The 12,322-nt window shown below is 35.4% G+C and overlaps 1 protein-coding gene across 1 annotated transcript; it reads right to left on the bottom strand.

The window, feature by feature from the left end:
• Positions 1-1,335: 1,335 nt before the first annotated feature.
• On the bottom strand, positions 1,336-6,341 carry LOC140982524 (U-box domain-containing protein 35-like). The gene is made up of 10 exons (XM_073449066.1): positions 5,840-6,341; positions 5,003-5,103; positions 4,803-4,924; positions 4,516-4,730; positions 4,353-4,428; positions 3,624-3,915; positions 3,152-3,253; positions 2,647-3,075; positions 1,678-2,433; positions 1,336-1,537 (listed from the first exon to the last, which is right to left on the bottom strand). The coding sequence occupies exons 1-10, from the start codon at positions 6,054-6,056 to the stop codon at positions 1,523-1,525; spliced, it is 2,325 nt and encodes a 774-aa protein (XP_073305167.1). The 5' UTR covers positions 6,057-6,341; the 3' UTR covers positions 1,336-1,522.
• Between the last annotated feature and the right edge of the window lie 5,981 nt (positions 6,342-12,322).

The following is a 12,322-nucleotide window of genomic DNA, read 5'->3' as shown; positions in this document are numbered from 1 at the left end:
TTATTTCCACATTAATAAAACAAGTTGACAAACAAATATAAAGTTGGGGGATTTAGGGATGTCAATGGGTCCGAGTTTTACCCAGACCCGCAATGGACCCATCTCATCTAGGACGAGTTTGGGCATACTAAATGGGTCATGGGACGGGTCTTGGGTCCAATTTTTGAGACCCGTCTGGGCATGGGTCCTATAATATCCAACCCATACCCGCCCCATATATGTGGATATAAATTGATGTGCTCGCGAAGATGGTTGTGAGGTGACGTGGAAGGTAAATAAATCACATTTTTATTTTGTCATTGTACTTTCATTTTAATTTTGTTACTATACTTTCTCTCTTTAAATTACATTTTTTTACGGTTTTAAATTACAGTTTTATTTTTTCAATGTACTTTCTCTCTTTAATTTTGTAAGTAAGTCTTCAAGTAATTTACCAACTTGTCCCACCATTCTTGATGAAGAGGGAGATGATCCTGAATAATGTGTCTGAAAGATTGTTTACTCGCTGATTTTACATTGATCTGTTTAAGTTCTGTTATGACTTATTTTTGAGGATGTCAAGACTTTTTATTGGAGAGCTACTAACTCTTTTTTTATGTGATTCATTATGTCGTGAAAATAATTTGTTTGTTATTATTAAGTGTGGTCGAAAACATGAATTAGTTTTCTATTGTGTTGTATTTAGAGGATTGTTTGTTTCATAATTCAGTCATATGATAAGAAGATTATTGTTTTCATTTAAAAAAAATTCGGGTCTCACCGGTTTCGCGGGTCTACCCGGCCCCATTTCGTTTTCGGGGTGGGGTGGGTCCGAAGATATTTAACCGGGGTGGGGCGGGTAATGGGTCCAAGTTTTCTTCATGGGACGGGTGTTAGGTTTAGCCATACCCGTCCCATTGACATCTATAGGGGGATTCGTCAATCATCGCACATTTTGATTAAAAATATAGTGTTAGATTATCCAAACGTCAAACTCGTTTTTCCTTTTAAAAACATTTAAAAAAATTGGAATTATTTTTTTAAGTTAAAATATCTAATAAATAAAATATAAAATTAATAAATATCTCGATATACATACATATATATTATAATAATAATTGTTTTTTTTTTTATTTTTTAGTTTAAAAATCCTTTTTCATGTGCGGAAACCATCCAGGTTCACTGAACGTGCAGATGTCTCATCCGGGTTAAAACTACTGGACCAGCAATGAAATTAAAATAGAGATAAATTAACATCTACCACAATGTATTATGATGTGAGTCAGTGACTGGACTAATTTTTTTAATTCTTCCTGTTGTTGGTCATATGTCATCGTTAATCTTATCTCACGTATCGAACAAAATAATCAAATGTACATAAAAATAATCGTTCCAAGAAAAAAATCAGATGAAAAACGGGTGTGTAATACCCCAACAATGTATAATGTTAGAACACTTTTTATATGGCATCATGTACAAAACATACATCTAAGTTGTGCAACAATCCATGCTTAGCCTTTCGCCATTGTATCGAGAGGATGGGTCAACTCTCGTCTTCCTGCAAAATTCAATGTTAAATCTGTTTCATTATATGCTCAAATGCTAGACAAATCAAGTCTTTCATTCATCATGAATTCAAATAGTAATTGCAAAATGGAAATAGAGGCTTAACAAGATATATGATGCAACTTCACTTACTTTAGACATTGAAACTCGGTTGTGTGTAGGTGAGCGGTCGGCGATGCCTGGAATCGAATCAGACATGGTATCTTCAGCCAGTTCTCGAAGTTTGTTCAATTGTGGGAGCACAACTTTTCCAAGGTCCGGCCTATCTTTCCTTCTAAGTTCAGTACATCTGAGTGCTAACTTGGCAAATGACAAAGCCTCTTCCTCAGGCCAATCTGGCACCGACGAATCCAGCATTTCAAGAAACGTCCCTTTCTCAATGGCTCTTTGAACAGTATGACTCAAACCCATTGGTGGCTTCCCTGTAAGGATCTGTAAAAAGATAATACCAAGGGAGTATATGTCTGATTTTATGCCCAGCAGTCCTGTTTGCTGATACTCAGGATCGATATAACAGAAAGTTCCAGCGGCGGATGTCATCCGATATTGAGTGACAGTGTCGGCTACGGATGGAGGGACAAGCCTGGCTAAGCCAACATCAGCGATCTTGCTAACATAGTTGCGGTCCAGAAGAATGTTAGCTGGCTTTAGGTCCCGGTGAACCAATGGCTCCGGTTTAGTCTGGTGGAGAAAAAGGAGGCCTGTTCCGATCTCAGCAGTGATTCGAAACCTTTGCCTCCAAGATAGTGGAGGAGTGTTTCCACGCCTGAATAATCGGTCTTCTAAGCTTCCATTGTGCATATATTCGTAAACTAAACAACCAAACTCGGGGCATGCACCTAGGAGAAGGACCATGTTTGGGTGTCTTATGCAGCAAAGAATTTCTACCTAAAATAACATATCAACGATGAATAAGAAGACACTTATTTTAACAACTAATTTTGGACACAAATAGAGATCTTTAATGTTCTATCCCCTATTCTGTATGTGTGCCTACTTTTTAGGCACTATACAGTTATACTTTCTCAATTAACTATTTAGTAGAGCTCAAGAATTATAAATAAACGGAGATAAACAAATAAGTTGATCAAATTCACGGACCTCTTGGTTAAACTGGGATCTTCCTTGTGTAGCATCGGGACGGAGGACCTTAACTGCGACTGGTGTATGATCCAGATAACACTTGAATACTGGCCCATACCCTCCTTCTCCAATCTTCCTAGATTGTGAAAAAAATTCTGTAGCACTTTCGATATCCTCGATCGAATATTTCCTGTACCTGTAATCCGTCTGTGCCATTGATGTTACTACCTTAGCCTTCTCTTCTGATTCTTTCAAGGCTGTCGTTTCTGCACTAGTTCTCTTTTGAGCTTCTAGCTCCGCTATCCTTTTAGATGCTTCAGCGTGCTCGAGGGCTGCCCTCGACTTGGCCTTTTCATTTTCTGCAACTCTGACCGCCTCTTCTTCAGCTAATCGAGCAGCTCCTAACCTTTGTTGTTCTTCCATTTTCCAACGCTGGAGCTCCTTTGCCTGAAAAGCTGAAAGATATTTTGAGACATGCAGATAATAATTATTGAATCAAGAGGAAAGAAAAAGTCTCCCATGCCTTCTCTTGAGCTGTGAGAGCTTCCTTGCATGCAGTACTATACATATCCATTGTTTGCTTAAGCTCTTGCTTTAATCTTCTCATTTCTGCTTCTACTTCCTCCTGCAAAATACAAACCCAAGTTTCAATTTTTCATGTGGTTTAAAGCGTACTTATGCAACCCTGGACCTTAGGCAAAAGGACAAGCTAAGTGTCAATTCTATGATGAAAGGTCCATTACATAATCTGCAAATTACTGAATAAGAATACAAAGTAATTCGAAAAACCATAACATAAAAACTAATATCTATAAGTATACAAGCAAATATGAATATGAAATTTCAACTTGAAGTCATAATCATTCATTCATTCATTAGTGGAAGAGGCATACTTAATCCCTGGATGGTAATTTTTGAGGCACTTCACTGCGCTTTAAATGACATTAATAAAAATGTAAGTCCTTGAGTACTGAATTTGTAGTAAATTTCCTTACCATTGTCTGTGCGGTATACGATTTACCACTCTCAACTGAAGCATAGGAGGTTCGTTCTGGTGAGGCCGCTAAATCCAGGGATCTACGTCCAAGTTGCCAGGAATCTAAACCTTGGTCTATATCTGAGAAACCCGAAAGTCGAGGAGGGGTATGATTGCCTTCTAAGCTTTCGGCATATGAAGGAAACATGTCGATACTTCTCCGTCCATTGCTGACGAATGATATGTCACTCTCTGGTTGAGAGAGTTCGTATGGTTTTCCATTGGGTCCCTTTCTGTGAGTGAATGGGGATCTGCTTGCAGTAGTAACATTTCCAGTTAGTTTCCACTGGATCAGGGGTGGATGCATGATGGTAATTGGGTTGATTCGATCATTTTTTGGAAAGGGCAAAAGATAGATTTAAAAATAACTACACATGCATTTTATTTTTCGTTTGAGTGGGGTGATTTCATGTCTGTCCATCCTTGCATGCCAGTCTATATGAACAATAATTCGATATGATTTCATTTACAAAAGCAAAGAAATGAAGGCCATTGAGATCAGTAAATGGGATAAGTCTCCAATCTGGTAGGTGGATGGATGAAATATCACCCCATAGAAATAATAGATACATGCAATAATTATTGTCATATCATTTGGAATAGGATATCTTCGAGTGCTCGTTGAGTCACCTGTATAAATAACAACAGACGGTACACTAATATGCATTATGGTTTAAGTATGACATACTTGATGGAGCTCGCATCTCTTTGCTTGGCACGTGGAGACAATTCCGATCCTGGCCTCGAATGTCCTGAAAACGAACCTGCACAGAAGTAATTCGTGATTAATCTCATCTTTTAGATAAATATGATATAAAAATATACAACTATAATTCAGAAAGATGGCCAACTTCGGGAAACCGTGCTGGAGGGTTCAAGCGGTTCCGTTGCATTGGATTTTTTATTGGCTTCGATCAGTATCTGCCGATGCAGCGGGCTGACAATTGATGGGGCTGGACGGGAAGCAGCTCGAGTTGATGAAATTTTTCCTTTATGGATTACATACACAGTACAAAAATCAGGTACCCCTTTGAGAACATTTCCGGGAGTGTCTTTCGCTTTGAATCTGAGGTGTAGAAAAGCTAAGTAAATGAAACTCTAGACATAGTGTTCTTCGACAAAATGCAGAGCGTAATACCTGAAAATTCCTCCTTTTGCAGTAGCACCAAGGACCAAAACATCAATTGCCGACTGCTTGATGAATTCAATAATTGCTGTTGTTACATCAGTGTCATCTATCACCACGTCAAAGCATTGTATCTGATAAACGAATCCACAGGAAACTGAAGAATTTTTGAAACTGCTTGAGAAATAACATACCTAAACCATGAAACTTACGTCTTTGCGCGTACAAAAGACACGGAAAGGAAGGAACACTTCCTTTGTTTGGGCATCCCATTCTCCAGTTTCGTTGCTCAAGTCAGAAATGGAGGTTGGTCCTGTGCCATAGGTAACATGAAAATTAGTTTTAGAGTCTTGAGAACTAAGGCAAAGGTAAAGCACTATAAAGAAAATATGTACTTTTGGACACCATTCCACCAAATCAAACAAGTATCTCAATATAAGTGATGCTAAGTTCACATATTCAAGTTACTGAAACATACTTCATTTTTACGAAGCATCCATTAGTCCAGATTGTGCTTGATTCAATTAACTTGAACTCTGATTAGTATACTAAACACTAAGACCTTCTTCATGTTATCCTTATACAAATTTTTTTTGAAGCTTTAAGCATCATATGTTGAATAAAGAAGACTCCAACATATGACGACCAACAAAAGTTTAAACTAAATGTAACTTCAGAATTTTCTCTTACAAGATTTTGCCACAACACAATGATCTAAACAGTAAATGTTGGCATCCACTCAACATATTAAGTAGAACACATGATGATTAACAACATCAAAGAAACCAATAGATCCCATGCAAATCAATCAATATAGTTGCCACTAGCCAAGATTCAAGAACTAATGCTTGGAATAATTTGCTAACAAAGCTTNAAAAAAAAAAAAAAAAAAAAAAAAAAAAAAAAAAAAAAAACACATGAAATTCGAAGTTTTGCATCGCCCAAGTCTCCCCTTGGGCACTTAGGTCCCTCAAATTTAATATTTAAAGCTCAGTTTAGATGAGGACAACATTTAAACACGTATCAAAAGGAGAGGAATAAAGAATTACTATTGGCAGGCATATGTGGTGGTGCAGATAATTCATTCGAACTCTGTTTAAGTTTAACATGAACCAAAATTATAGTCTGCCCTTGAGAAACAAGATTGTCCGTAGCCCATTTCAATGCAATTTGGCTCCCTTTATCTCTGTCAATAGCCACAGCGACCAACCTAGCCATCGGAGCCACTCGCTCCCCATTATTTCCCGGCGACGGCGGAGGCCACATTTCCTTGCTCTTATGACTCCCCTCGAATCCTTTTAGATTCTTCGAACCATGATTTGCATTTTAAGTACCGTATCAAACAAAATGTAATGGGCCGCCATTCCAAGAAAATAACGATCTTCTCTCTGTTTTTTAGGTTCTTGAATTCCTTGACGATTTCTTGATTTTCGGAAGATATGTCTTGATTAGAAAACAAATCGAAATTGGAATTTTGTTGATCAAAAAAACCAAAAGAAGAGTGTTCTTTCACGAATTAGAAAAGCTTCCCCTACTCAGTGGAGCTCCGTCTTTGGTGGGCTTACCGCTACTTTCTCGTGGGGGAATTTTTGGCCACCGTTGCATGGCCATGCTCTTAACAACGTGATAAAAAATTTAATATAGTATAGCTTCTTTCTTAAAAAAAAAAAAATGGGTTTCTTTTAAGACGGTTTTACAAATCTTTATCCGTGAAACGGGTCAACTCTGCTCATATTTACAATAAAAAGTAATAATTTTTCATTGATGACCCAAATAGAATACCCGTCTCGGAAAATTGATTAGTGATACCGTCTCACAAGAGTTTTTGTGCAAAAAAAAAGCTTTAATATTAGTTTTGATATGATGCATACACATCATGCACATTTATGTGAGTATCGATTAGATGTCATTCACCTATTGGATGTATAATTTTTCAATGTTTCATCACATCCAATAGGTGAGTGTCACCTCATCGGTTCTCATATAAATATTCACGGTGGATATATAACATATCAAAACTATATATTTTATATGTAGTATAGCTTCTTTCTAACAAACAAAACAAAACAAAAAAAAAAACTTTTAATATAGAGTTTGTTTTTTTTTTTTTCAAATTTACAATATATATATCACAAAAACTCTTGTGAGACTGTATCATGAGTCAATTTTGTGAAAAAGATCCCCAACTCTTACATAATTACCAGTGTACAATAAATATATTAAATAATTCATAATCAGAGTAATAATAATAATCCGTACATCAGTTAAAATCATATAATCTACTAAATGTGTAAACCGTAATATCCCATCTACATTAGCGATAACCCTAACTATAACATTACACAACCATGTCAAATTTGTATCTCCAACCTGAAATTTAAAAAAAAAACAACTAAATAAACCTAAATAACCTTGTCGAACCTCCTCGGTAATCACTGGTCTTCACTAGCCACTTCTCGCTCCGCATGACACTCTAACATGAGATTTTCCCATGAGAATAGGGTGTTCAAGATAAAAGCAAGTATGTGAGCGACATAATCGCAGAGTACATAATGTATGATTATGCAAGCGTATATGTACTTGCACGAACCATGAATTGGTGATCAAGGATCAAATTGAAAACTCATACTCAGTATGTGTCTAGGCGCCAGAGTATGCACGCATTGTTTGCCAATCCAATGGGTGCCTCGTATACTCGTAGAGATATTTGACCTGTAAATACCCTAGGTTAACACACACACTTTTTAGTCGATCTATTTGGTGCCTCATAGGACCCAGTCGTCCAAGAAAGAGAGCTGAGTGACCCTATTCAACAATACTCTCAAGGGATACAAGGCTCGATAGGATATGCAAATGTCACATACAATATAATGATAAAATAAACATGCATCATAATTTTATGACAAATAAAATGCAACATATAAGACTGCAAGCTCAGCTGGATATGTCGATCAATACCTATGTACGTGTAAACTTTCCTAGAATATTGTATGTCTACTCACTGATCTTAGAAATTATAACCCAATAACCTATATTACTCACCAATCATGATTTAAAAATTATCCCCCAATTAACAAAGCCATCGGATCATACATTTGTCCGGCGTCAACCCTGCATCATTCGATCCTTAGGTCGTCAAATCTTTTGGAAGCACTTTGCAACTCGTACAGCCTTTGGGAGCGACAACAAATGTTAGAAAACTGCTAGAATTGTTACGAAATGTTATCATATGGTGCAGGAATTCTGATTTTTGGATGGCCTATTATAGGCGGAGTTTGAAAGTTCCGAACTCGGATTCGGAAGCTCCGATCCCTACGTGTCATCTTCTGATAGACACGATGGCACCTTTCTAGCTTCTTGGGTTCGGAAAGTCTGAACTGGTGCATGGTTAGAGTGTCAAACTCGATTCAAGAACTCGCCCATTTACTGGATCAGAAGCTCTGATCTGACTTAGGAAGCTCCGAATGGTCCGGTGGTTCCGATCTAAGCTTCGGTGGTTCAGAATTGAATATTGAAAAATTAATTGAATTTACCTAATTAATGATGTCTTAATCGTGTTTAACAATTATCTTATTCAAAAGAGAATTTGAGTCATTACACTAGTGTAACCCCATCCAAGTCCACCAGATTTGAGTTCAGTGGACTTTGAATGAGGTTCTAGTTGACTTGAATTGAAGTACTAGATAGAACCCCATCCAAATTCATCGAAGCTCAATGTACTTGAATTCAAGTCCACTTAATCCTATTAATTCTAGTCATTTTGTTTTCTTTTTTGTTATATATTTTCTAATATTGTTATGTAAATATTTTGTAGGTCATGATGGTTACAAACATTATATTTCAATACGATGGACAATGAAAAATAAATTATGATGAAATTTGCAAACGGTGTGTATAGTCTACTAGTAGATGGCCATCGATTTTAGTCAATGATGATACATGTGTTAGAGTAGATATCTTGTAAACCAACTGTTGGCTAAGGAATTTATTGACTCAGTTGTAATAAACAATTTTTATTTTAATATAATTCATTATTTCATGGTTTGTTATTTCTTTATCTGTATACACATGTGATCAACATAGATAAAGACCTTGATTATACTTTAATACAAATGAATCTTAATTCGATATTGAAACTCATTCGTAAACGCTGTATAATCTAAATTTGTTTCTAGTCTATTCAGCCGCCTAAAACATGGACAAAGGTCGCTTGAGCTCGAGACTAGCATCTGTGATGTTGTGTACCGCGTTTCTTGGTAAGGGCATAGAGATGTCCAAACATGCAGATGGGTAGTTATATGATGATTATACCGAAATGTCTTCCCTAGGACTTTCCAAGTGGTTATAATTCATTGAAAGGATAAGTCCGTGGTTATAATTGTACACCATTAGTCCTTACGACCCAGGACAACACTGAGGCTCTATATGATAGAGTTGTGCTTTGACTCGTTTACCGACTCCAGGAGGGTCATCAGGTGGCGAGATTGGGTACAATCGCGACACATGAAGGAGCGAGTGCATTGTAGTCGGGAATTCACCGCTCACCTACAGGTGTGGATATCCTATGTGATCTGATGAAATAATAGTGCATAGAATCTCTTACCAGAGTATGAGATGTACGTTAGAGAAAGAGTTATCCAATTGTACATGCGATGTCACTATTTATTCTCAAATATGTGTCACATAGTTATCGAATTCTTATGCAACCCTCGATGAACTAATGATTGCAGATTCGATTGGGATATATGAGATGAAAGGACCTTACTGTACGTTAATCATAACCAACTCGTTCTTGCAGGCACTATCAGTGATACCTAGAGAATCATGGGGCGATGCTACTAGATGCTCTTACCATGATTCGATGGGTTTAATCAGTGATATGATTTCTGACATTTTCATGATCAATTGTTGATACATAGAATGGGGCAAATTAGAGTAAGCCCGAATAAAAAATTATGTCCTTAATCACAAAGAGCTGTGAACCTACTGCTAGTTGTATCTCTAAACCATTGAGGGTCACACAAGCACTAGATTAGTTGTTCCCGTGGAGAGAAAATAAATTCAAGGAGTTGAATTTATATGAAATAGTAAATTCAAGAAGTTGAATTTATGATAATTAAATTTCATATAATACATTCAAAGAGTTGAATTTATGATATTTAATTTGGAGATAATAAATTCAAAGGTGTTGAATTTGTAAAATATGTGAATTTAATTTATTAAACTCAAAAGTTGAGTTTATTAAATATTAAATTAAATATAGTGAGAAATATGTTTAATGTGCTTGTAGGAGTACAAGTCCAACATACTAAATAATTAAAGTTCTTAATGGACCTTAATTAATTGATTAAACTAGTTGGACTAGTCCAATTAATTAATCAAGCCCATTAATGTTAATTAAGGGGCCCAAATATAATATTATGGTAATTAGGTCATGAAGGCTTGGTTTAAGTAGAAGACTAAAACCCTAGCCTCTACAACCATAATTTTCGAAAAGCCTCCTCCCTCTCCTCCAAAAGTTTCGGCCATGCTATTGGAATAGGGGTTGAGCCGTCTCTCGATTTTGCTTTCCAACGATGAAAGTTCTTCCAAATTTACTTAGTGCTATTTGGAAGATGAATTAATCTTCTAGTCGTGGACCTGATTATAAGATTGAAGAAAAGAGCCTCGAAAAACGTAGATTTACAACAAGAGTTAAGTTCGCTTATACCAGCGTAGTTGGAGCCAAGTGAAAATTGTTCACTAGAGGTATATACTACACATCCTATGAATGTTTATGTTTATTAAAATCATACGAATGCTCAAACAATATCTTGAATGTCAAGAATTAAAATTTTTTAAAACTACCGCTACATTTGGACATGAGAAAACACGATTGACAACAACTTGTAGATTGAAGATGTCAAGGATCAAATAGTAAAGGTTTTGACATTGACCTCTGATAATTTGAAATTGATAGTACTTTGACAAAGGTGTTTTATTATAGATGAGCAGAATAACAATGAAATTATAAAATATGTTCATGAAGATATATCTAGTGGACCTTTAGAGGATCGTTTTGTAGAACAAGTGGTTGATGGGGATCGAGGTTTTTTGGTGATGGTATGTATTCATTCATCATAGATGGTTCCAATTGCATGGGGCATCATTGATGTATAGTCCATCGCTTCATGAACATGGTTTTGATGAGATTGCCAGGAGGTTTTATCGGATGATGAATAACTGATTATAATTTTAGAAATGAACCAATGCATTGTTGAGTACTGTATACACAAATGTTTGAATGATGATTTATAAAAATATAAAGATAGTTGATGTTATAATGTGATAAAATATATAGTGCAGAGGACCTTAGCACACTATGCAGTGCTATCAAACGACATAGTATTGTTATTTTTTTTTGTTTCAATTAGGCTTGCTAACTACATGGGCCCAAATCATTGATTTAAATTAATAGAAATAAATTATATACATTATTTCATATAAAATAAATTTAATTAGAATTTAATATGTCATTAATTAAAATTTTATACTTTAATTAAATTTTTTTTTTAGTTTAATTTTTTAAGTAAAGTTTGTCAATTATTTATCATTGAATTATTTTTTGATTTTTTAATTTTAATTGTAATACAATTTGGGTCGTCTTTTTACAAGCCCAACAAAAAATTTGGAGAAATTATAAGAAACAAGAAAAAAGAAAAAAACATAATAAGGTGTCATTTGATAGCAAAACACTGCACAACATTGTGTGATGTTGTCCTCTACACAGCAGAGGATCGAGACCCAAAATTATTATAAATAATTGATTATTTGGTGTGATTGATGATAAAAGTTATAAATTTAAAATCATACCCTAATTTCCTAAAGTGCCCTCAATTGAACCTTTTTTCCACATCTACATACAAGAAATTCACTCAACCCTTCATGGTATCTCATAGACCACAAGAAAACATCATTATGTCTTAAAAACATTCGCATACAAAAATTGACATGCTACATAACAGCCACTCCTTCGGAAACGGTAGCCAACTTCACCAACATCATCCGACTTCACTGTCGACTATTTCCATATTTATTTCCATATTTTTTAACAGATCTTCAAATATGTGATTTTAGATTTAATAATTTAGTTCCTTATTATCAATAGGTTTGTTATTTTTGGGGAGTACCAATTTTTTCATAATTTCCACTGGTCTTGTGTCATTTAGCAAATAAGGTCGACACAGATTCATAAATCTTGTGTTTTAGAAATAATATCTTGTAACTCCAAAGAAATAATTGTTACTTTTCTTTTGTATGATGATCTTCTCACCTAATAATTAATTTGAAGCAGAGATCCCATGTAAAAATATAAAAATAAAATCCGGTTTTAGTTTTATTTCAATTTCTCTTTAATGCAGATTATGTGAAATGTATGTTAGTATAATAAAATATTATGTTGTGCGCCTTTAGTGGTAAGAGTTAAAATATTATGAATATCCACTCTTCAAACACAGTGAAATGCAAATTGAATGATTCACTCACCAACAAAA

Source organism: Primulina huaijiensis, chromosome 8, assembly GCF_012295235.1.
Source record: "Primulina huaijiensis isolate GDHJ02 chromosome 8, ASM1229523v2, whole genome shotgun sequence".
Classification (NCBI taxonomy): domain Eukaryota; kingdom Viridiplantae; phylum Streptophyta; class Magnoliopsida; order Lamiales; family Gesneriaceae; genus Primulina; species Primulina huaijiensis.
Note: the sequence above shows the minus strand (reverse complement) of the source record. Positions and strands in the feature narration are given on the sequence as shown.